The 27,604-nt window shown below is 32.3% G+C and overlaps 1 protein-coding gene across 1 annotated transcript; it reads right to left on the reverse strand.

Annotated features, from left to right (window-relative positions):
- Nucleotides 1-1,195: 1,195 nt before the first annotated feature.
- LOC115883661 lies at nucleotides 1,196-25,915 on the reverse strand. The gene is made up of 16 exons (XM_030902048.1): nucleotides 25,436-25,915; nucleotides 24,528-24,779; nucleotides 21,901-22,055; nucleotides 18,778-18,887; nucleotides 17,826-17,994; nucleotides 15,237-15,488; nucleotides 8,960-9,127; nucleotides 7,627-7,696; nucleotides 6,363-6,527; nucleotides 5,768-6,016; nucleotides 5,279-5,557; nucleotides 5,100-5,203; nucleotides 4,805-4,914; nucleotides 4,517-4,749; nucleotides 1,528-1,712; nucleotides 1,196-1,384 (listed from the first exon to the last, which is right to left on the reverse strand). The coding sequence occupies exons 1-16, from the start codon at nucleotides 25,503-25,505 to the stop codon at nucleotides 1,223-1,225; spliced, it is 2,733 nt and encodes a 910-aa protein (XP_030757908.1). The 5' UTR covers nucleotides 25,506-25,915; the 3' UTR covers nucleotides 1,196-1,222.
- Nucleotides 25,916-27,604: the final 1,689 nt, after the last annotated feature.

Below are 27,604 nucleotides of genomic sequence, written 5' to 3' on the forward strand. Positions count from 1 at the left end.
GGACTTTTTTCGACTATATAAATCTTTATTTTTTGTAAACTTTAATGCATAAAATATTTTCAATCTAATAAATAATTTAATGATGTAAATAAGAGGAAATTTCTCACATGGGTGGTCAACAGCCTCTGAATGTTTTCTTCAGTGCAAAACTCATCAAAATTTAATATAAATAATTTTTCCATTTCCAGTAAATAAAATGAACAAATTTTTCCACTTTCATGATCAAAGGCTTTTAAATGGGTAAATAATTTCGAGTTATCCAGAAATTCGGATTCTTTTGCAAATTTTAGACAAATATCTCATTGATGTATTTGAAGACCCTTTTAATTGATGTAGTCAAACATAATTAAAGGCATTTTGAGTTGAAAACATTTCTCAGAGGCTGTTTGATATAATGAAAACTATAGAATTTGCCAACCATGTGAGAAATTTCCTCTTATTTACATCATTAAATGATTTATTAGATTGAAAATATTTGATGTATTAAAGTTTACAAATAAAGATTTATATAGTGGAAAAAATCCGATAGAACTAATAGAAAGGTACTATTTTGTCACATTTTTAATTAAATTTTGTTAAATAAATTATCTTTTTATACTTTAAATATCTTTTTTTCCTTATAAATAAACACATTTGTATCCCACTTTAAATAAGATATACAAATTACCAAAACTTAGAAATAACAGTTCAAAAGTTCAACAAAAATCCTACACCCATTTTTAAAAAGAAACATATAACCACGCACTATGTCATTCCAGCAAGCGAATACGACACAGCATAGGTTTCCGGACTAAACGACTGGTGTATTTACATCACTCAATAGGCGTGTGGGGTTTGCCAAGCGGTTTCCGATGCAGTCGCTTTCTTTCGCATCTGTTATAGGTAATTTGTGCTACTGAGGTGTTCATCGAGGACACTTTTCCTGTTGAAAACCCTGTGACAATCCGAAGATTGTTTTTACTTAAATCAAAGAAAATATTTGATTTCTCTCAGTCCGAAGTCCTGAGAAATTTCTTCGAGTGTATTTGACCGTTGGAGGATAAAATAAAATGAAAAGTTTAAAATTGCCTTTAAACTTTTCATTTTGTAAAAATGTAAATGAAATCTTATTTCTACGTCTTTTTTATTTGATCACACTGTAGAGTATCTAATTATTACTTAATTTAAAAAAAGAATAAATACTGTAACATAAAGCATTAATTTTATTTTAAATACATTATAATTATTTGTTCCAAACAGTCTGCTGTATCCAAGTAACGTAGTAGGAAAGTTTAGTGTACACACCAGGAACATTAGGCGAACCACACTGTATACCAAATGACGTAATTCCAACTAAATACCAGCGATTATCTTTACGGAACTGCAAAGGTCCACCTGAATCACCCTGTATAAAAAAATCTTAATTTTTAAACCATCCATCAAATCAAATTTAAAATATTGTTTACAAAGCATACCATTGAAAGAAACATAGATTTAAAGAAATTGTTTTATTCAAACAAATAATAATATTTTCAGCTTGATGCTTACCTGACAAGTGTCTTTCTTTTGTGATCTACTGCCAGCACAAATTTGAGTCGACTCCTGAATGCCTAATGGTAATTGATCTCTGGGAATCACCTTGTATACATCTTGACATTCCTGCTGAGTAAAAAACTCCAGACCTACTTTCTGCAAGCGTTGACTAGAAGCACCTGTATCTGTCTTTCCCCATCCTAAGAATACAACACTGGACTAGTATACAGTGTGTCCCAATATTCCGTGGACATAGAACGACTACTATTTTTGGAATTCAAACATCAAACTTTAAAAAAAACACATTTTTTAAGATATTTTAAGAACCGCTATTACAATCTGAATGGGATTTGGGGTTCCTATGTTTTCCTAGTCGCTTTAACATTTGACTTTCGAAAAAAAAAACGTACGGGAAGAGTAAAAACTATACCCACCCCTACATAAATCTTAGTAGAAATATTTTCAACGCCACTGGCGACTGATTTTTTTCGTAAAATGGTCTTTCTAGTATTTACTACCATATGATCGAAAAAAAAAACGGCGTCAGTGATGGCTATGAAATAAAGATCGCTATCATTTTATATGTAAATTTATATGGGAAATGTCATTGGTGTTCATTTCCAAGCCAGCTGGACCGTAACCACCGTAATAACAAGGCTGGACAGCTTATTCGTGACGTCATCAACTGGAGGCTTAAACTTTAATTGCATTTGATACACTTTATATGTATGTAATGGATATAAACTTTAATTGCACCGAATTTTTAATAAATAATAACTAAACATAAAATTTAAAAAACATCAGATTCATACCCATCTCACATTATCCATCGTCATTGTATTTATTTATGCTGTAAGTGTGTCTAAGTTTCTTTTATTTCCTTTTCCAAGTCCATCATTTTTTTTACAACAGTAGTTTTTCAGACGTGTATTTCTAATATAATTTATGACAATTTTTACAATAACTTAAGCATTTTTAATAATGGTGTTATTACCTTTAATGTAATCCAAAGATATTTTTGATAAAAATATTTTTTTAATGTGAATTTTGAGAAACTCCTCATGGCTTTGTTAAAAATTATATATTCAAGTAAAACTATATTAGTTATTTCATCTTTCGGAAACCCAAGACTGCCTTTAGTAAGGTTTTTTATAAGTGAATTTTGTTCAATATTAGTGTTGTCTGAAAATGTTAAATTATTCTTACATGTATCGCATTTAATTTCCTTTAAGACAAATTTAATTTAATAACAGCAATATCCTCCTAAATAAGCAATAACAGGCCTTTCTTCCTTCACACTTTCGATATCTTGTTCAGAAATAGTAATGTTGGTGTTAAACCAATCTGATTCGATGGTACTTGTATCGCGTGGTATTTCTTTAGACAAGGTATTGTCATCATAAAATCATAAAAGGTATAGATTTTTATAGAACCAAAACAAGTAAATTTTAAGGACATTAATGACTGAATCCTAAGTTTCTTTTCGCCTTCATATTAATGTCGAACACAAATACTGTATTGACTCTTAGCTAACTGTCTATATTTTCCAAACCTACTTTCAAGAGGATCAGTTTGCAAGTTCTCTAGTAAAACATACCTCATATTTTACTCATTAAAACAATATTTTATTACTTCAAGCTCTACCTGTTACTCAACTCAAGTTAATAACTTTAATATTGAACACAGATAAAAGTTAGAAATTTAATATTTTCATCGCATTTTAAAGAATTTAGTAAATAACAAGCATGATAGGCATTATACCTTTTAAATTGTATAATTGCACACACTTATAATCACTTTATAGGTTAAACACATCTTTTTACAGATTTATAACTTTTTTCACTCTTCTATTATCGATTATAATTAGCACGTCCGCACACCTACCGATAAATCGATGACTGTCAACTGCGGCAACACCACTCCGCTACGACAGGCGCCGGCGCCGTCGCGCGTCGCCCCTGAGTGGGGGGCGTAAAATACCGATAAAAAACATAATATATACTATAAAAAATATTTAAATTTTTATTGTTGTTTTTCTCATATTATACACTATTGTGAACTAAAATATTCCTTTATTAAATTTGATTGATAAAAAGTGAGAGATAAACATTTATTGACTGGTATGATTTTTTCCGTATTCTATTAAAACTATTTTTATATACTATAATATTTTTAAGAACTCGAAAAAAGACATTTTAAAACTTCGAAATATATCTGCTGAGTGAAAAAAGATCCACAATTTGAACTTTTATCGGGTAATTATCAACGCTGCTAAATAGAGTTACATAGGCCTCCAGTTGGTGACGTCACGACATTTTTACGTCACAGCTGTCCGGCCTTGTTATTACGGTGGTTACGGCTGGACGCCATTTTTTGTCTCTTGTAAAAGAACACCACTGTGCATACTTTTTGAGAAAAAAAGATATTTCCTTTTATATGGAGGTAAATTGTGTGCAATTAATTTTTTTTTATGCAAAAAATACGTAGTTGTTCTAGGTTCATGGAATATTGGAACTCGCAGTATATTTTTAGGTCTATTTTCAAAGGAAATTCTCAAAAATTTGTATTTTCTTAAAAACTATGCGATATGGTCTTTCTTTACTAAAGACAGAATATGTAGTAAATATTAGAAGGACTGTTTTACGAAACAAAAATTAGTCGTCGTCGTTGGAAAATATTTCTACTAAAATGTTATGTAGAGGTGGGAGTAGCTTTCACCCTTCCCGTACTTTTTTTATTGATTTTAGTGAAAGTCAAATGTTAATGTGTCCAATGATTATAGTAGTCCTATGTCCATGGAATATTAGAACACCTTAACAAGATGGCCTGTAGAAATTAGGATATATTTTTCCCATCTGAGATTTTATCTTGATATTTATACAAAATAAGCAAGCAGTCCCCCAATTTGAATACTCGAATCCTGATACAGGTTTACTCAACTAAACTTATTTTAACCGCAGACATTATTGTTTTTTAGTCACTTTTGATAATAATATTGTAGTACCTGTTGCAATCAAGTTTCTATCACCATAATCGGATGATGAGAACAAACAAATGGGTAGAACAAAGGAAGTAATCCTAGCAGAACGATCCATCTGGATAAGAGCTATATCATTGTACCGGCCTGACGTATGGTATTCTGGATGTGCTAGTCGACTAATCACATTAAACTCCTGAGTGTTTGGTGAGTTTGTGTTTAAGTCGATGTTTCCAAGTTTCACATAACGTACATCCCCGCTTAAAATACATGTTTTGTTCTCTATATTTTTAATCAAGATTTTCTTTTACTTACACTGACGAAACTGATAGGCAATGAGCTGCAGTAATGACATATCTCTCAGATACTAAACTTCCTCCACAAAGCCACTGCTTGGCATTGACATCTCCAAATCCTAGAGCTGCCTAAGGGAAATAAAACTTAAATAATACTAGCAATGTTTAAATTATCTTAGGGGAAAATTGCCTATACCGTACTGGCTGCTAAATCTTACCCGGTCCGAAAAATTTAGTATTTTTTTAACTTTTATGTACAACAGCGCAGCGGTACGGTTTAAACTACTTTCTCCTAAGAGACTTAAAGAATTTACCATATGAGGAAATTCTTTTTCTAATGTATCCACTCCGCCAATCACCATTACAACAGGTGTAGACATCTGCTTAGCCGGAATCATAGAGTTATATGCAGTACATTCTATAAAATAATATTTTGGTACCAAATAAATCATTTCAATGTAGGTATATAACAAAAACACAAAATGTTACTTACTTTTTTCCAGAAAATCTAAAGAATTATCTATAATCTCAGCCGAAATTACTATTGTATCTGATGGTGTTGTAGTGGGTGGATTAAATCTATTAGGTAAGCCAGGGGGTACCATAATATTGCCCATTAAGGGTGGTGGACTTCCTCCAGAAGGAGGTGAGCCACCACCTGGAGGTGTGCTTCCATTTGGAGGTGAGCCTCCACCAGGAGGTGAACCTCCTTGGCCTCCTGGAGGCTGGCTACCACTTGGCGGTGTGCCTCCACTTGGTGGAGAACTTCCTCCTGAAAAAGCAAGAGCACCAGTACTATATAATATCATATAATACCGTATGATCGAAAAAAAGCTGCAGAAAGACAATCGATGATAATTTTAGCGAAGCAATCTCTAAAAATTAAGATAAAACTTGTCAAATTTAACACTACACTTGACCTCGACGAAATTGTTATCGATTTTCATTCCTCAGCCGTCTTTAACGTCCTTTTTTCGATTACCTTGACCTGCTGGAGGCGTGCTTCCACTTGGTGGAGGACTACCACCAGGTGTAGAACCTCCACCAGATTGAGTACCACCTCCTGGGGCTTGTGGGGCTCCTGTAGAAGGCGGTGCCCCTCCTGGTGTTGATCCTGAAGTCGGTGGAGCGCTTGAACTAGGTGGTGAACCCCCAGATGGTGGTGCTGGACCTCCTCCAGGTGGGGCACTGCTACCGGGACTACCAGCCGATGGTGGAGCACCACCTGGTGCTTATTTTTGAACAAAATTAACCGTTTATATTAATCCAAAGCATAAAACAAGAAGTCTAAGGAAGGAGTATATCAAAACACACTTAGTAACACACTTGGCGAGACTGTAAAGGGGTTTCAATATCGCTGACTTCCGGTTGATCAGTGGTTTTCAATTTTCTTTTGACAGGTTAAAAATATAAAGTAAGATACAGTCAATTACTGGTTTGTTAGTCGTTATGTTGAGTTGGTAAATGTTACTTAAAAGTAATTTAAAAAAATGATATTTAATAATGCTTGGAATACAAATTTAATAGGGTTATGAGAGACTCTTTCTATAAGTCTTTAAATAAAATAAAAAATATACCTTGAGGTGCTGAATTTACGTTGTTGTCAGGTGTAACGATTTTTTCAGAAACTTGGCAACAGACCAATTCATTCTCGCAAGTACCTTTGTATAAAACATTTTTTTGTGGACATATAGTAGGCGAAATACATCTTCCTACTAAATCAATGCCACAAAATTTACTGTCTAGAAAAAATTAAGCAATTAATACAATGTTATCGTAAAAAAGGGCGTCAGCGATGGCTATGAAATGAAGATCGTTGTCACTTTATATGTAAAATTATATGGGAGATGTCATTGACCGTCGTTTCCAAGCCAAATGGACGCCGTTTTTTTTTTCGAACATATGAAATAAGTTTTCTGTAATAGTTATTTATGATATAAGTGCTAAAAGTGGTATTTTATTTTGTGAGAAGGAAAGCTTGGGACAAGACGCCGAAGGCGGGGTCTCCCATCCCTTCGAACAAAATAAAATCACTTTTAGCACACATATCATACACTATTTTTTCTACAAACAAGTTTATGCTCGTATATATCAAGATATTATTACTTTTTACGTTAATGAATAATTATATATCATAATACATAATATGTCATTCTGAAATCAAATTAATTAGGAAGTTTATGGTTGCTAGGGTAATTTCAGTTAAAAGTAAATCACGTGACTTACTTTTAGCACCAGTGCTAAAATGTCACATAATGTCAGATTTTAGGCACTGACAGCATGCGTTAAAAATTACATTTTTACTGACGTTTGTAGAAAAAATATTTTTTGGTCAATTCTTTATAAACCTAACTTATATTTTAATGGATGTTTATACAGGGTGAGTCTTAAATAAATGCGCAAATATTTTTAGGGGTAGTATATTTCCACCCCAGAAACACGATTATGAGTTTTTTTCGCAAGAATTTTGTCTTAAAAATTTGGAATTTTTTGAAAAAAAAATTGGAATGTTTTTTAGTTTTTAGTTAAAAAACATAATTTCTTGATAATATTGTAACATAGGTAGTAGATTAAATTTACAATAAAACCAAGAAAAGACCCATTGGTGCTCAAAATTTAAGAAAAAAACAGGGTTTTTTGGAAATTTTCAAAGTAAAATAACTCGGTTATTTTGGGCTTATTTGAAAAACGGTAAAGAGATAATATGTTTCTTTTACCGAGATCTACAAGCCCCAAAATATTTGTACTTGATTTAAGCATATATAGATATAAACTCTTTTTTAAATATATAAAAATTTATGTAGGTATTAAATAAAAAATATAATATAAATAAATACTTACTGATTGAGAACGACTTGATCTTCCCTAAAACTAACACTAGAAAAAATACATTATACATCAACATGATATGCTATAAAATAAAGTCCCAAGAATTCTATACATCGATGTGCACTCGACATACAGACAAAATTAAAATAATTTACACCATTCAATGTAACTTTGCATTGAATTTCGATGTCACCATATCACATGTATTCTCATTTTATTTATTGTTAACAGAGTAATTTTGCGCTTACTGATTTTAACATGAAAATATAATAATTATGGGGAATTTTATTACAAATAGCAAAATAGCTATAGAACAAAGAAAAATACAGCAGGTTGCAAAATGTATAATCCCTTTACCGTTACTATGTAATACATCTAACACAGCTATTTAAAATATTAAATATTAAATTCTTCGTATGAACTAAGAAGGACTAGAAGAATTGAAATAGTACTAGTCGAAAGATTAGAGGTAAGTAACCAAATATGGAATAGTATCCCTAATATGGGAATACCGCCATTTCTCGAAAACGAATACGCCTAATTGCAAAATATAGTGAGTTTTAATCTCTTTATATTGTTGCGGACCCGTGTGGACTCGACCTAACCTAACTATATGTCCCGCCCTCAGATGACCTTAACATCGCATTAAAGAATAGGCATCGTAATGATTCATTCGAACGTTCGAGAAGAAACGAGTTCCACTGGAATGGAGTAGTACATACGAGAACATTCGAAACCTTCTCTATGCACCTAATGATTTATGGATTATTCGAGAAACTCTTTAGCTGTGGGTATAAAATCCGACGGCTGGGGCCTGAGGAGGACAGAAATGAATAGACGAGTACAGTTGACGCGCTAAATTCAAAATAAATTATTTCTAGATAAATAGTTATAAATCGTTTGTAAATAGTTCTTTAAGTTTTTTATCGTTATTGTTTTTATTAATTAGTGTTAAATAAATTGTGTTTAAATAAATTGTGACTTTCTATCCACACGGAACCGACGAAAAACGTAACAATATCATTATACTCACGTGCAGGTTTTGCCTTGTCATTCAAACGAGCTTTTGGGCAAGAGTGTTTTGGGGTATTATGTATTATGGTTTGTATTATTTTGCTGTTGTAACACCATTAGTGGTTTCCATTGTAATTTTTTGTTTTTATATGTGATGCTAACTTTCGACTGTCAAAGATGTACTGTGTGGTTCAGTCTGTTATTAGACTTTTTGAAAAGGACAGGACTGGACAATATATTGCAAAAATATCGCAAAATTTATTTTTAGAAATTGATATATTTGGCACAGAATAATTACAGTTCCAAAATAATTCAAATATTAAGGCCAAACATGATCCTCAATCCATCTGACGTAATATGACACTCTGGTATATACTCCAGGTAAATCTGTTCCAAAGCCACAACCTTTTCCAAAAGATGTTATTCCTACAATGTCGTACAAGCAAGCGTTGTCCTTATCTTCACCTTTGTAGACTTGTAGAGGTCCACCAGAATCGCCCTGTTAAAATAATAATAGTATATCATTTATAGGCATAGTGCATTTCAGTTGAGTTTAAAAATTCTGACCACAGCGCTCGATACAGCAGAAATCAGAAGTTTTCGCTCTGAATTTCATGCAGTTCTGATGTTGATCGCATTGAAATAATATTAAAATCGTAGTTTTGTCCTAATCTTTAAGTATTTTAGTTTTTAATAGTGCAGTTATTGGAACTATAAAACACTCAGGTACGAGGCTTGTTTGACGTAACCAAGATGTAACGCTCCAAAACTCCAAAAGAATCAAAATAGTTATTTTTTATACAAGACAAGACAAGACTATTTTATCGTCGTGTATAAAACAATATGTTTTTCCATAGCCAGTTAAGTTTTAAAAAAATATTCACAAATTATTATTTCAAGGAATTTATTACGAGTAGAAAAAATTTTGTGCTGGGTTGGCGTTGGTTTCTATGTAATTTGACACACATAGGCGTGCCCACGCGGGGGGTGGGGCGGTGGAGGCCCCCTAATCAGCATAAATTATAAATAAAAAAAACCTCAAACGAAAACCCACAAAAAAAGATCCGTTGGAAAACCGGGAAAATCAATTTTCTGCGTGCGGAAAATGTTACTTTGCGCACGCTTGTATAAAAAAAATTTCGCTTGCGGCGCTACTTTTTTCTCCGGTTCGTAATCTTTAACTTTGGCCCCCCCCCCTTATTAAAAAGCCTGGTCACGCCGATGTTGACAAATAAATAAAGCTGTCTCTTTAGTTGTCAGTTTTGAGATGGTTTTGAGTTGGGTTTTGAGTCAATATTTTTTAATTCTCTTTCGTGTCGATTGTTGATTCAATTGGAGCCAGAAATGGCTCAAAACAAAATAAGTAAATTACCAACAGATATTCAGGCTGAGGCAACAAACGCCATATCCAAACTAGTAAATTACTTTTAAATCCCGAATAACTTATGAAAAGGAATACAAAAATTTTCAAAAATGGAATGAATTAAAAAACGTGCGAGAAGAAATAAAGTTTTTAACTTATCCTCGCTGTTAAAGTATCATTTAATCTACCCTTGCGGTTAAAGTACTATTTTATCTACTATTTTTGATAGATATAAGGCAATTTTAACAGTTGCTATAGAAAAAAGTTTCAAAATCTCCTGAACCAGGTCTCTGGGAATAATGGACGGCTTTATAAATTTCACGTAACTCTTTTTCGGATAGTAAAAATTAAGTGAAAAAGAACCCGAACTGAGCGTCGTTTTTTATGTTGTGACAATTTCAAATGTTAGTAAAACTGTCGAAAAAATGTTAACACGTAAAGGAGGGCGTAATTACGTGCTTATTGGGTGCAATCAACTGATTCCCTGATATTCAACTCTCCAGAAACAACATTTTATAGCTTCACAACCTCTCACACTGCACTATGGTTTCTAGAAGCTACTTTTTTGGCCAAAATTAAACAACTTAATTTAATGGAAAATATTGACTGTAAATTTGTGTTTTTAATAAAATAATAAAAGACTAATAAAATGAAGTTATTTTTAATCTTCTCATTCAACATGTGATTAACTTTTACCTACGAAGCATCTTCTGTATCTAGTTCCAAAAAAGAAAGTTGATCAATCATCGAATTACTGCTGTTCAAAAACAATCTTCTTTAGAAATATCTTCTTGCTCTTCTTCTTTTTGATTTCTTCTTCTTCTTGCGCTTCCTCCTCGTATTCCTCTTCTTTTCATGCTTCTCTTCAAATTGTTCTTCATTTAACTTCTTTTCGATAAAGTCAGGTACACGAAGTAGGTTAAGTACAGGGTGAGTCAAATTCGACGCTTTTAAATGGAAACACCCTTTTCTATAGGAGATAGACAAAAACCAATATCAGTGTCTGGAGCTCAATTTTCATCAAAAACATGATGGTGAAAACCGCACATCAATATCTGTTACCGTTTCGGAGTTACGGGGTGTTTTTCAAAAATATGCATTTTTAACAAATCGCTGTAACTTTTTTGCTATGGAAAATTTTGTATTTTTATGAAAACATTTCCAAAGCACCTTTTTACGTAGAATTTAGTGGTTTAAGTATCATTTTTTTAAAATTAATAATTTAAGAATCATCAACAGAAAATTTGATTTTTTATATGGGACACTCTGTATATTTTTAATTTATTGAAAAGAATTTAAAATTACCTTTCCAAAAATATAACACGCTTGATATTTTGCTCGATTCCTCTTCGAGATATAGAGTAAGTATATAAAAAATCGTCCGCTTTAAATAAGTAGGCTTTGAACGGCACCGGCTGTAATGCAAAAAAATTCTAGCTGTGAGAATCAATTAAAACGAAAATAATATTTGCTACGAGAGATGCAGAATTCTAGAACAATTTAAAATATATTTAACCAACATCACAACACATTTAAACTATATCTAATAACAATAAAAATAACATGATATTTTGCTACAGGTTTTCGACATACCGACGGTTTTCTGTTATGGATAAACGGGGTAGTTTTTGAACATTTCTCGCGGAATTCATTAACTCAGTAGGGGTGAAAGATACCCTCTCATAACTGCTAAGTATTTCTAATTCTTGTCTAGATTATGCGGAAGAATAAGGAACCTTTATTCTTCCGCAAATATATCCATAGGATTAGATCCATGGGCACTCAGGCGGCCTCGACGGCCAACGGCTGGGATCTTGGTTAGCTATTCAATTATTCTTGAAATTGGCTGCAAAAATTTGCTGATAACTTCAGCGTTCAGAGGCGGTGCATCGTCTTGCTGGAAAAATATGTATTCGAGTTCCATTAAGGGTATATTATCAATAAGGGTCCAAAGCCTACTAGTTAGAAGTGGCGAACTTTTAAAAATTCTGTATTTCGAAGGGGATTATAACAAAATATCAAATGTGCTATATTTTTGGAAAGGTAATTTTAAACTCTTTTCAGTTAATTAAAAATATAGAGGGTGTCCCAAATAAAAATTAATTTTTCTGTTGATAACTATTAAATTATTAATTTTAAAAAAATTATACTTCAACCATTAAATTCTACGTAAAAGGTGATTTGGAAATGTTTTCATAGAAATACAAAATTTTCCATAGTAAAAAGTTACAGCGATTTGTTAAAAATGCACATTTTTGAAAAACACCCCGTAACTCCGAAACGGTAACAGATATTGATGTGCGGTTTTCACCATCATGTTTTTGATGAAAATTGAGCTCCAGACACCGATATTAGTTTTCGTCTATCTCCTATAGAAAAGGGTGTTTCCATTTAAAAGCGTCGAATTTGACCCACCCTGTTCATCGGCAGGATAACTAAATTTACAAAGCAGCCTGAACAAGTAAAGTATTTTGCAGCCTGCACAAGTAAAGCCCAATCCTGCCTATGTTCCTCGGAAACTTTTGAGGCCGTTCTTCTCTGGGTTCTGGAAGATTGCTCCGAAAAAGGTAATCGTGGGCAGCCGGCAGATGATGTGGATGGAAGGGGTTCATTTAACTCAAGGATAAAATCCTCCTTTAACCAGTCTTCATTTTGTTTTAAAAATAAATCTTTAAGCCGCGAAGCCGCCTGCCATCTTCTTTCAAAATTTATACAAAGGCGATTTATCTTTTTTCCATTGTGCCTGATAGTTCTTGTTCATTATTCTGAAATTTTTGACTTACAAAATTTGAAACATAACCGTTTTTCTCAACTTTATCGGCCCCTTGTAGCCATTTTTCCAAAATATCTATTTTTTTCAATCGATACATAGGAGAAAAAAAAATTCTTTTAAAAAAAAAGTTGCAGCTAGTAGCAGCCAATTTTTTCTATGCTATGTTCACAAAGGATTGTTTCAAATTTTACAATAACATCTAGCATGGAGAAACATGGAGAATTTTTTATAAGTCAAACTAAATTTTTAACTTTTTATTTATTTTCTGTCTTAAACTCATTATTTTTAATTAATTAATAAATAATGGACGCTGATTCTTATGTGCAATTGTTAGTGATTTCTTAACAATACATACCATAAGGTGTAAAAATAACAGTAATCCGTTTTTAAATCCCACTGAAATATATCACTTAATATTCACCAAAACTCTTCCGAAAATAAACAACAACTGAATAGGCACAAATACTTCACTAAAACGTCTAAATATAAATGCTGATAAGGAATAAAAATTAAAACTAAACAAAAATATATGCATGTGGTCTTCTTCATTTGTATATCTGCTTGCATTCCACTTACAAAAAAAGTCCCTCTACAGTGGGTCTAAAATATGTATTTTGGCCAAAAAAAAATAGCTTCTAGAAACCATAGTGCACTGATAAAATGGATTTAAGCAGCTCGTCGAAACAAGTGAGCAAACACAGTGCCCATTACATAATCAAAAAATTAAATAGGCAAATACTATGAGAGGATAAATTATAATTTGCAATATTAATGGTATACTTGTTTTAATTAATTAGTGCTTAATTTTTTATAAACGTTATCTAAAATTATTATAATTATGTATCCTTCGTAAAAATGCGTTATAACCGAAATAGCTATAGTTATGTTTCCGCTAGCAAAATCGGTGCGTAAAACTATGCTATTTGAACTCATCTAAAAAGTTTTATGAGCTTAAATAGTAAATTATAATACAAGTTAAACCTTCTGAAGGTATCTAAATATTTACTTTTTTATTTTTAGAATTTTAACAAATTATACTTCCTAACACTTTTAGAATAATAATTATATAATAAATTTTTCGTATACTCGGTATTTAAATTCGTGTATTTGTATATACCAGTTGTTTACGATATTCTACGATTGTTGCAGAACCGGCGCACAGTGCTTCGTCCCATGGACAAAAATCGAAAAAAAAGTTAAAATTTACTAATATCTGAATATGTAATTTTATACTTATAGCAATGTTCAACCCTCCTGTATATTATTTTTCATAAACAGCGTTTTTTTTTCAAACTTCAAAAAGGCATTTAAAAAAGATATATCAAATCATATCGTATTTATTGAATATTTTTGTTGTCATATTCATATACTTTTAATTTTTGTATAGTTCACCTGCGTTTGCTTGCGACGAACTTTATTTTATAATACTTTTCGGTATTATGGAGTAATGGCAGATGAAGTAAAATCGATAAGCAATGCCGATCTGGTTAATACTTGGCTTGATTATAAGGACAAGAACTCAAAATTATTTGTATTTCAAAAAATGTGTTCTTTATTAGATATTGATGAACCTTCCTGTCAAATGAGACACCACTTGTGCCTGAAAAAGTCGACTATGTTGGAGCGAAACGCCGCATAAAAAAAGTTTCCATCTTTCAATTTATTATAAACCCTAAAAATTGAAATACCCAAGAAAAGGAAAAAATAATATATGGATATGGTCTATTAAAGAGGTAACTATTAACATCCCATATGCCCTCATACCAACAAAAAGAACAGTAACAACGCGAAAAAGTAACATATTAGAAAATGATGTACAGAAATATCTTATATGTGAGGATACTTCATCTACCTGTGATTTGGATACTAATATAAATTTGGAAGATTCTGTCAGCAGTGATTCTTCTGAATCAGAGTAGTTACGATTTATGCATTTTGTTGCCCTGAAGTAAATTTATAGTATCTTAAGTTTATTTTTTAATTAAATATAACATTAATGTTTCTTTTTCATTAAAGAAAAACATTTTTATCTTATATTAGGCTTATATTGTAGGAATCATGTTCTAATGTTATTTCAATTCGTTTTTATCACAGGGATTTATTTAATACTTAATAAATATTAATACCGTTTTCATACTATGAATTATTATTTCCTTAGATGGAACACAGCTCCAACATTTTTATTATTTATAAGATTTTTTTTCATAAACGTGAGACTAAGAACATCATCATTTAGTACAATGAGAGTACTCATCATTTGTGTCAAATAAACGTAGTTTGAATAAATTGCCTACAATAAAAGAGAAGTTTTGCATTTTTGTCCTCTAGAGCCATATGTTCGAAGCACTGTGCGGCGCGGCGGAGAATACACCAAGCCTATTCGTATACAGTGTGTCTTACAACAAATACGAAACATTTCTATTTTTAAGTTATTGAAAGTTAGTCTGTTACCAAGTTAAAAACAGACTGTACCTGACAAGCATCTCTAATCTCTTTAGACGATCCAGCGCACAGCATAATATCGTCGACGATCCCTGATGGTAATTTTAGGGTACCATATTGTGATCTGTACGTATGATTGCACTTTTTCTGGTTGTAATACTCCAGTACCACCTTCAGTAAGAAGCTACTTTCCTGGCCTTGAAAGGTGGTTCTGCCCCAACCGCTGGCTATAAAGTTGGAGTAAGGTATTGAGTACTGGACGTGGATACAAGCCGGTCTAACCTAGAAACATACAAAATATTGTTGCGGACCCGTGTGGACTCGGCCCCCGAATAATAATAGCTTTGTTCGGGTTCTTGTTATTACCGATTCTGAACCGTCCTAGAACACTGCAGCGCATGCGCAAATGAAATAATGTCTTCATATTTCCTTCTGCGCATACGCATCACAGTTCTAGGACGGTTCAGAATCGGTAATAAGAGAAACCCAAAGTAAGCTAATATAGCTGTAATTCGGTGTAATGAATTCGGTGACTCGGCCTAACCCGTTCTAATATGTCCAGAGAACGGTAAACTAATAGGATTGCTCATCCTCATAAGACGTACGTTCGCCTCTTCCCGCGCTTCAGCTGACAGTTGTGACGTCATTGTAGCCCTTGTCATGATAGTGTGTATTATTAGTTGCCTATGTTAAACTTATAAAAATAACAGCTGAGTAATTTTGAGTTAATTTTTTTGTCAATTTTAAATGTGAAAAAGGTGTCTTTAAGGTTTTTAGAGCTATAGAGTGTATAAATACGTTCATTTTGTGTTGTGGATTGTGGCAAAGTGCCTACGATATTGTTTATTAATTATTTTAAAGCAAAATATGGAAGTACTCTAAAAAGAATGCTTGCAAAAGGTGATGCTGGGAACTGCTGTTCTTAAAAATGCATTATCCGAGTATATAATACGATTTATACAGTTAATTTGTTATACTGCATACATATAAGGTGTTTAAATAAATAAACTAAATAATAAACGTTTTGCATTCGGCAACCAATAATGCACGTGTGTGTATTATTGGTTGCCGGATAAGGACTAATAACCATGACAAGGACTACAATGACGTCACAAAGCGAGTAGTTTTCGCATGCACCTGGCGGACACTTTTGGCTGAATCTTTGAATAAGAAGACTAAGGAAGGGGCATATCAAAAATGTTAGGTCCAACGCGATGGGCCTCAAATATGGCCGACTTAAATTCCGGTTTATCAGTGCCGTTCTAATTTTATTTAAAAAATGTAAAACTATGATGTAGGGTAGATGTGGGGTAAACTCAATATTTTTTTTATTTTACGTTGTGAATATGTGTTGGTAGTTATTAAAATTGTTATAAAAACATATTATTATAATAAAAATAGATAAGTTTTAATAATTATTTATTAACACAAACATCCGATAAGCTACTGAAGCAGGTAAGTCAAACTGACGTATCTAAATTCTTTGACATCTAATCTTTGACAAGTAGTAAATAAAAGCAAAAATGCAAGAAAAAATATATAATTAGTTAATTTAAGTGACTAGCGAAAAGTTGTTTCATTATTTCACTAGATTTTTGCCGAGATCTACGCACGCTACACAACCAACTATTTTCGAGTCTTTTTCGATAAATCGCGATAGTGTCACTGTTAATTTAAGTTCTGCCACAATTTCCATCTAGATTTACTACCTTTATACAACTATCAATAGTAGAATAAATAACAAACAACATAAAATAAGCTCCGTAAAGACTGACAAATCCACAAAATTTCAAATCAAATTCAAATGTGTCAGACGAATCGTCAAACAGAACTGTCAAGGATCCCCACCCTAGAGTCTTTTTTCCGCCCACCATGCATAAATACATGGATAGCATTATGCTCCTTCCTTAGTCTTCTTATTCAAAGGGCTGAATGAGCAGTCCTATTAGGTTAACTGTTCTTGAATATGTCCCACCTCCATATGACCTTAATATCGCATTAAAGAATAGACACCGTAGTGACTCATCGAGCATTCGAGAACAATCGAGTTCCACTGGAATGGTGGCATACATACATGGAGAACATTCTGAATCTTCTCTATGCACCTAATGATCTAATGGACTATTCGAGAAGTGTTTAGCTGTGGGTAGATAAACCGAGGCCTGTGCAAAGGAGAAAGAAAACAAACAGCTTCGGTCGACGCGTACAATTGCCGCGCTAAATTCAAAATAAATTCCTTTTAGATAAATAGTTTGATAAATAGTAAATAAGTTGTAAATAGTTCTTTAAGTAGTTTTATAGTTATTGTTTTGTTACTTAGTGTAAAATAAATTGAGTTTAAATAAATTAGACTTTCTATCCACACGGAACCGACGAAAAAAGTAACAATATTATATCGATATTACCAAAATTTCGATGTTTTACCTCAAACTAGTGAATAAATGAATGAATTAATTAATTAATAAAAAAATAATGAATGAATAAATGTAGGCGATATTTCTAATAAAGAAAGTTTTATTAGATTTATAAAATGTTAATAATAATATCTGGTCAATAACTCCAAAAGTGATTGATACATTTAATTCTGTATTTATTTTAGTCATATTTAAATCGACTTACCCAGGTATTCATATCCACTTCTTTCTCCAATTTAAGCAGACCAATATCGTGATTGTGCGTTGGTGGACTATATTCAGGATGAGTTATTCTATCTTGAACTTTATACTCTTGAACGTGATCGTCATCATCTTGGTTGGTAAAACCCATTCTGGTATAGAGAGCCAAACCTCTAAGAAAATAAAATGAATTTAAAATGTTTCTAAACGGCATATTATTAGGCACATTAATGTACAGGGTGAGTCAACGATAAAGAAAAATCCATTATCTCATTTGTTTCGAGATTTACAAGAAAATATTAAATATAAAAGTTATAGGGAAGGTTAAGATACACACTTTAAAATTATTATAAAGTATACAGGGTGCTTCAAAAAAGTGTGGCAAATATAACATATGTTTTTTAAACGCAACACCCTATTTTTTATTTATTTTTAGATTCTGCGTAAAATTCCATAACTTTTTTATATATAGATTTATATACCTAAAATTAATAGTTCTTGATTATTTAAATTTGTTTAAACAAATATTAGATTGCAGTGTGGTAAAAAATTGTCAGTGATGCCATTGATGTTTCTGAAATTGGACAATTAAAATTTGGTAGGAGAATTTTATAGAGATTTAGAAAAAGAGGTATGTAAAGATATTCATATTTCAAGAATTACAACTACTTAAAATTAAGAAGTTTCAAATTAATGGTACACCCTATATATTATTATTCTTTCTGACAGATTTTACAAAACTCTTCAACTTTCATTAAGTATGTCATACACCTATTTTTAATAGTTTGCGATTTATTCCATTTTTTTCTATTTTTACCCATGTTTTTAATACAATTAGGTAGGCTATAACATCATAGGATACAATTACGCTATAACATCACATGATAAGAGATTAAGTTCAAAAGATTTGTTACACTACATTATAATATGGTGATTTGTCTGAAATAATTACTTACAATTCACGATCTTCCACGCAATGTGCAGCTGTCAAAACAAATTGATTGCTTATTAGACTGCCTCCGCAGCGCCACAAAATACCATCATCACTGTCATATCCAACATGTGTCTAAAATAAAAAATAACACTATATATCACTAGGATTTACATAGTACCTTTGATAGTACCAGCCGATCAAAAAAAAACGGCGTCAAAGACGGCTGGGGACTAATAATCGATGATAATTTTGGCGAGGTCATGGAGAGGTTCTTTATTTTTTAATGGCGCTTACTACCTAGTTAACGTTAAAAAGGTTGTAATTTATTTTTATATCGAGTAAAAATGATTTTCTAATGGTGCAGTTAAAAATTCGACAATTTTATTTTTGAAATAGATTGGTGTGTCTAAGAACGTTCTAACCTTTTAATCCTATCCGTCCTAATCTTAACTATTTTTTATCTAATCTATTAGTACGAGAGCTAGCAACGTCGGAAAAACAAGTATTTTAAGACGTCTGGCTCTTTAATATATCGTTTACTATGCTCTCTAGAACAGCATGCGGCCCGTCTGGCTGCCAGTAAACGTTGCGTTCCCTACTGCGCATTGAAAGAAGATTCTATATTTTTATTAGTCCTTTAAATTCTACTATTGAATATACAGGGTTGTTCACCACATACGACACGGAATATTGTAGCTAAACGATTCGATTTTTACAAATTGTAAGTTTTGGGTTCGTTGAAGGACTATTAGAGCTACAATTTAAAAATATTTTTACAAGTTACAGGAGTGTCCCAAATAAATAAAAAAATATCAAAGTTGTATTTTTTTAAATGGAACACCCTGTATATTATTACATTTTTAGTTTTTATGATTAAAATAAAGGTAAATTTGATTAAGGTTTATTGCACTTAAACCTTACCGTTTTTGAAATATTTTCAATTTTGTGAAATTGTAGTATAAATTTTAAGGCTTCGTTTCTCCGAGGGTATGAAAGTTTTTAATACTAAAGTTTTACTGAAGTTTATTTATTGATCAGTTATTTTGTTGCAATAATAAAAACTTTACTACCTTATACAAAGTGTCCAAATATTTATTTCAAATAATTATTAGCTTTAAACGGCAATAACTTGTTTAATTTAAATAGAACACCCTGTATATTTTATAAGAATCAGATGCACAAGTTAATTATCTATCAAATTGTATTATACCATTTTTTACCTATCTCTTCAAGCTTCCGTAGAAAATGCATTTTATTGTAATTTAGAACTCATTTATCAATATACCCATGGAATACTGACATTTTAGATTATAAGAGCACAGATACTAATATTGTCAATATAGTTCGTTTATTTCATTAAAAAATAAAAAAAATAACTGTTTAAATATTTGTAAGAGGACCAATTAATATGATTCCAGTATTCAAACTACATTAATTGGCTGTTTGCGTTGATTAATAATAATTGCTCCAAATACTAAAAATGTGTGATAGTGTGTGTGAGACAGTGCGGTAAAAAAACCTTACCCTTAGAACACCTTAAAAATGATATTTCATTTTTTGACAAACGCTTATTTATAACAACAGAGATGTTCATTTTCATAACTTATTATTATATTGATTTCTGATTCAAATCCACATTTATTTAGAATAATTTATTAACGAACACAATTAAGTATGTAATTAATTAGTATTTGGGTGGAAATACTGGTGGTATATTTAATTACTCTTTTATAAAGATTTAAATAGTTTTCTTTTTGCAGACAATTGGGCTAGTAATATCATCGTTTTACTAAAAACGATAATATTATTAGCCTGTACATTTTACATTTGTTGTTTTAAAAACAATCTAAAATGTCAATATTCCATGGGTATATTGATAAATGAGGTCTAAATTATAAGAAAATGCATTTTCTACGAAAACTTGAAGAGATAGGTAAAAAATGGTATAATACAATTTGATAGACAATTAAATTGTGCATCTAACTGTCATAAAATATAGAGGGTATTCCATTTAAATTAAACAAGTTATAGCCGTTTAAAGCTAGTAATGATTTAAAATAAATTTTTAGACACTCTGTATAAGGTAGTATAATTTTTATTATTGCAACACAATAACTGATCAATAAATAAACTTCAGTAAATATTTAGTATTAAAAACTTTGATACCCTCGGAGAAATGAAGCCTTAAAATTTATACTGCAATTTTACAAAATTGAAAATATTTCAAAAACGGTCAGGTTTAAGTGTAATAAACCTTAATCAAATTTACCTTTATTTTATTCGTAGAAACTAAAAATGCAATGATATACAGGGTGTTCCATTTAAAAAAAAACAACTTTGATATTTTTTATTTATTTGGGACACTCTGTATCTTGTAAAAATATTTTTAAATTGTAGCTCTAATAGTCCTTCAACGAACCCAAAACTTACAATTTGTAAAAATCTAATCGTTTAGCTACAATACTCCGTGTCGTATGTGGTGAACAACCCTGTATGTCGAACATGTCCCCATATATAGCGCAGTGCGTAGAGTTTCCGATCACGAACCCGATAATACAGAGTTCGAATCCGGGTTAGGGCAACGATTTTTTTATTTTATTTTCGTTTATATTCTGATAGTAAAGTATTAAATATTTGTTTTTTTTAATTACCAGAATTATTAAATACTTTAATATCAGAATATAAACGAAAAAAAAAATAAAAAAGTCCTTGACCTGACCCGGATTCGAACTCTGAATCATCGGATCGTGGTCGGAAACTGTACGCACTGTGGAGACATTTATATTCAATACTCGCGATTTATATTCAATACTAGAATTTATAGGACTAAATTAATAAAAAATATAGGACCTCCTTTCGATGCGCAGTAGTGAACGCAACGGATATCGGCAGCCAGACGGGCCGCATGCTGTTCCAGAGAGCATAATAAAAGATATATCAAAGAGCCAGACGTCTTAAAATACTTTCTCAAAAACGTTGCTAGCTCTTAGACTATATAACTAGTGTTAATTTTTGATAAGTTTTATGTCAATTATCAGTAAATGACGTCTAGAAATTGACCTTGCCAAAAGTATCATCCCCCCGTCGCGTCGTCGGTGCCGTTTTTTTTTTCAAGCATACGGTATTTTAACCATAATGTACTGACCATGTGAGGAAATTCACGTCTTTGAGCTTTTGTACCCCCAACAATCAATTCTTGCCTGTCAAATGGACAGTCATTGCGTACGATGTCGGGAGCACCTACCATTAATGTGGGGTTGGCTTCCCTTTTCCAAATGTATTTTGAATATTCTGCACATCCTAGAATAGAAAAAATTAAATAATATACTTTTATTAAGCATAGGGTTACTAGATGAAAACTTGTCCACCCCGGGCGAGCCTTGACTAACCCAAAAATCGTGGCAAAATCCGGACGTCATAATTTTTTAGCGTTATAATAGCAAAAATAGTGTATTGTTTTATTAGAAGTAAAAATGATAATTTTTTTGTGGCTAGACTGTACGTCATATATAGCCATAGCAGCAAAATCGCAGCAAAATCGCAAATCGCAACAAAGTCGCAAATCGCAGGTATAGTAATACTGGTTGCCTAAATTGAAACTCGCAAATAGAAGAACTCGCAATCGCAGTTTCCTATGAGAGCCAATCGCAGGTTGCGATTAAGAATTTAAAATCGCTGCGATTGAATCGCAGTTCGCGATTTTTTGCTCATCTCTATAGAGCCTATTTTTGCTCAACTTTATAGAGCCTCCGGTTTTGCAGCCCCTCCACAGCGCCGCAAAGCCATCCACTTTATGGGGAGTTCCAGGGACCGAGCAGACTCCGGTTACGAAAAAACTTTTTAAAAACTGTTCCAGAAGATCCACCATCTGATTACCCTCTTAAGGAAATAGATCCCACCGGCCGACATCTTGATTGGGCCACCTGGAAGTCCTTGAACCGAATTAGAACAGGTAGTTTAGTCATTGGGGATTTTTGCTTGGAAAAAAGTCCGGAAGTTTTGCAACTTTGCTGGTTTATAGGTTTTGGGGTCCCTAACTAAAATCCATAAAATACACATTTCCAGACTTGCCGCCGGCGCCGCCATCTTGCCAAGATGGCGCCAAAATCGGTATTTTGAGAATATCTCGAAAACTATGCGTTTTTAGCGAAAATTTGAGGAGAGCAAAATTAAACAGAATAAAATTTCCTATAAAAAAGATTTTATAAAAATTTTCGATAGAGTCAACCGTTTAGGCACAAAATCTCTAGAAATTTTACAATTTTGCGTAAAATATGATATATTATGTATAGTCGATTTCCCGAAATCAAATGTCGATTAGGGTTCACTAAAACTAGTTTTAGTTTAGTTTCTTCAATTTTGTCATAAAACAGTGGCGTATCATTAATTCGTTCATTAATTTATGAATAATTAATATAATTCTAATTATTGAAAATGTGTATTTGTTTCCACACCACCCAAGAGGTAAAGTATATGGCACGTTTATTTTAACGTGGTCTCCCCGGAGGCCTACACCACTAGATAAATTAAAAACTTTAACTTATCTGCACAAGCCCGACGGATCTGGCTCATTGATGTCAAAATCGATCGTGCCTGCTGTGCTGGGCTCATCAGGGTGGTCTTTCAATACGTCCAACTCTTCATCTTCAGCCGCCAGAGCATCAGCAGGCTTTACCATAGTTGTTGGTTTTGCATTTACAGGATAAAAATGCCAACAGGGATTTTGGAGCTGGATCTTTCAACGTTGTGACTGGAGTAATGCCTGTTTTTGTTTTCTTCCAACCCCATTCTTCGGCATCTTTGGTACAACCAGACCAATGCTGAACCTGGTGGTAAGTTCGCAATGAATGCTGTCCAGCACGACAATTAATTTTTCATAAATTAATGAGCGAATTAATGATACGCCACTGTTTCATGACAAAATTGAAGAAACTAAACTAAAACTAGTTTTAGTGAACCCTAATCGACATTTGATTTCGGAAAATCGGCTATACATAATATATCATAGTTTACGCAAAATTGTAAAATTTCCAGGGATTTTGTGCCTAAACGGTTGACTTTTTTCGAAAATTTTCATAAAACCTTTTTTATAGGAAATTTTATTCTCTTTAATTTTGCTCTCCTCGCAAAATTTTCGCGAAAAACGCATAGTTTTCGAGATATTAACAAAATATCGATTTTGGGCGCCATCTTGGCAAGATGGCGGCGCCGGCGGCAAGTCTGGAAATTTGCATTTTATGGATTTTAGTTAGGGACCCCAAAACCTATAAACCTGCAAAGTTTCAAAGCTTCAGGATTTTTTTCCAAGCAGGCCCCTTTTTTGATCCCCAATGACTGAACTGAGGAGTAGCGCCGGTTAAGACCAACAAAGCCAAATGGGGGCTTATCGACGTCGAGGACACGGACTGTGAATGTGGCGAAATCCAAAATATGGAATATCTGTTGTCCTGCAGAACCTGTAGCCTAGAAGATTTATGGAACGCCCAAGAAAATGCTATAGACATTGCTCGGTATTGGGCTAAACAATTTTAAATTACACTTATATATTTTAGATATTATAGATATTTATTGTCCGGACACGAAAAAGTAAGTAAGTGCTCATCTCTAACCACCCGATAAAGTGTGTACAAAAGTCCACCAGCATAGACAAAGAAATAAATAAGTCCACCTCTAACGTACATTTAGAAAATTTGGTTTCAATTAGTAAGTAATATTTTCCAACCAATAAAACAACAATTTTTATTATACAGTATTATAGATGGCTATTCTTACTCTCAAGAGCTCGTTTTCCAACTTCTTTGCTAGTGCTACGTGTAGTAGTAGTTGTAGTTGTGGTGGTTGTAGTTGTAGTTGTAGTTGTAGTTTGAGGTACCGCACTGGCACAACATATGATTGCTTGGTATCCTTCAAATCCACAGTTGTCTGGATATATTCCTTTCCTCAAGTCAGTAATTGCTTCTGGACATTCAGTAAAGAATTTACAGATACCGTTTTGATTGTTTCTCCTAATCGTACATTGGCTACCTAAAATTATATTATAATTTATTAAAATTATTCTAGATTTTTTAAAAAATATTACTTATAGGTAATATTAAAGCGAGTCTATAAAAGTCTAATAAAGACCAGTCTAATAAAGATGCTGAAAAATATCCATATTATTCCTTATAAATTTTCTTATGTTTTTTTCAGTGTGGACAAAAAGCGCAATTTTATTGTAAATCTGAATGATCCTTTAGATTCTTTACTCAGTCGATCTTTCGACTTAATTCATTTCAGTTTTGATACATTTTGACTGGCAAGTAAAACGTTATGTGTAGGGTAGACTTAAGTACTTTAGTAATAATTATTAGTAAAATGTAGTTTATTTATCTACTTAAAATACTATTTACTAGAGATACTTGTTTAATAATTATCTGAGAATAAACACATGTGCGTCATATTTGTACTAAGAACCCGATTTGAAAAGAAACATCATTTATTTATATCTTGTATTAATATTTCCTATCTAATTTATTTATTTTCTGTTTAGTTAATCATAGAGTAAAAACAATATTTAATAATAGAAAACCACAAAGAACTATTCACGATTTATCACAACTTTAAAACAGAAACGTTTTATTAAAAATTTCAATAATAAAACAAATTTTAAACATCAAACATAAAAAAGTTATTTAACTTACCTCTATACAATTCTATTGTCCAAACAAATTCCAAAGAAAAGGAAAATATCAACAGGAAATAACATAACATCTTTATTTTTAAAACTACAACTAAGTAAAGAACTTGCACTGCATTTCCATCATCACAAACAACACACAGGAGGTTACTTGGCCGACTGGACTTTCCACTTAAGATTTTAAATTGCAAAAATTATTGTTGTCAGTAGTAGCCGCTTGACCATGAGTAAATACAAATACCGTAGTTTTTAGACGCGTGACGATAAACAAAAATAAATATATTCTTAACTTAGCTGTAACTAATTATCTCGAACATTTTTTTACTCGGTACAGATTTAAGATAATTTTTCTTAAGAAGCGGTAGTGTGTACGAATTCGTACGAAGTTGTTCGAAAAATGTATAGGGTGTCCTATTTTCGTATGATTAATGGTGTTTCTCGTTTATGAATGAAGATACAAAGTTGCGGTTTTCACATCTACTTTTCTATAAAACTAAATATGCTTCTTAGTTCCTGAAATACAGGGCGAATTTGAAAAAAAAAATTGACCCCCTTTGTATGTTGGTGATCTTATAAATTATCGAGTAAAAATTGTCTCCCGCATTATTTACATTTTAACATAAATCAACCTTAAAAGAGTATTATGGTATTTAATTTAGTTTAAGCAGATAAATTTTAAAATAAAGAACTCTGAACATCGCAGTTATAGTAAACGCCACGAATGTTTGGGAGTGATTCATCGGTCGCTACCATGTGAACTAATTTGTTCAAGGTTACATAAAACTTAATTCCAGTGCCGTGGTGTTTCAAATCATATAATAATCAATATATAATCTGTTGTAATTTGTTGTTTTAACTGTCAAATTCTTGTCAAAACATAATATAGGTTATAAATATAAACTGGAATGCCCTATCGGTCGCACTGCAAGCACACCAATGGACTGAGGCACAAAAACGAATCAATCAAAGAAACGCGATATAGTATCGTCTTTGTCAATCACGCTAACATTTTAGAATAAGTAGGAGGAGTGCAGGCAGATGATATGTAAAAATTTACGTTTTTAATGTAAAAATCAGAGCGGGCGTGTCGATTCTAACTTCGTCAAGCGATGAATCACTCCCAAACATTCGTGGCATTTACTATATTGGAATAAATTAGTAGTTTCAATTAGCGTAGAAGTGTGTTCCTTTAATTTCAATGTAAGTATTCGGAACGTCAAAATTAGTGGTAATCATTTTCAATTAGTAGAAAAAGTTATCAAACTTTTCCACAAATTATACTTCAAAATTTGCGAGGAATGTCATTTTTGCTTTTGATTATAATCTGTCAAGAGAAATTGTGGTTAAAAATCAAAAGTTGATTGTTTTATAACTTTGAATAAGAAGACTAAGGAAGGAGCATAAAGCATATCGCGCACTTATGCGAAGCGCGGCGCGGCGCAGCGCGGCGAATTTTTGATGGGTCCGCTAACTTATGCACGGTTTTGCGTACGCGGTTGGTATTTAAAGTTGTTTTGAGCTGACCGTTTTAATTTTAGTGTTATCTCTATGACGGTTTGATAAAGGTGTGTTAAAATTTCATTATGTGCTCAAGTTCTAGCAGCAGTTCAGAGGGAGATTTTCTTACTTTATGTACAATAGCTGAGGAAGAAGAAATGCGTGAGAACAAAAAAAGAAAATCTTGGATTCATAATATAAATATAAAAAGAAATACGTACGGAGAATTCCATCACCTTCACTCAAAATGAATTGTATAATTAAAATGAACGTTTCATCATCCATGATAAAACAATAATTAAATTACAAGTACTAAACAAACTCAAACGAAACAAAACGGCTCTTGATTAAACGTAACCTAAATGCCAATTAGTAATACATTAATCGTAGAATCCTTCATCCGAAGACACCCGAAATAGATTTCGAAAATGACCGAAAACAGAGATAGTTTCCGCAGACCACGCGCACTAGGGCACGCGAAGCGCGCCGAAGAGAATTTCGCTTTGGGATTCCAGGTTGCAACGAACGGCGCTTCGGCGCGCGGTGCAAGCGGGTATACTTCAAAATTTATGAGGAATGTCATTTTTGCTTTTGATTATAATCTGTCAAGAGAAATTGTGGTTAAAAATCAAAAGTTGATTGTTTTTATAACTTTGAATAAGAAGACTAAGGAAGG

Source organism: Sitophilus oryzae, unplaced genomic scaffold, assembly GCF_002938485.1.
Source record: "Sitophilus oryzae breed Bouriz unplaced genomic scaffold, Soryzae_2.0 scaffold_1974_pilon_pilon, whole genome shotgun sequence".
NCBI lineage: Eukaryota > Metazoa > Arthropoda > Insecta > Coleoptera > Curculionidae > Sitophilus > Sitophilus oryzae.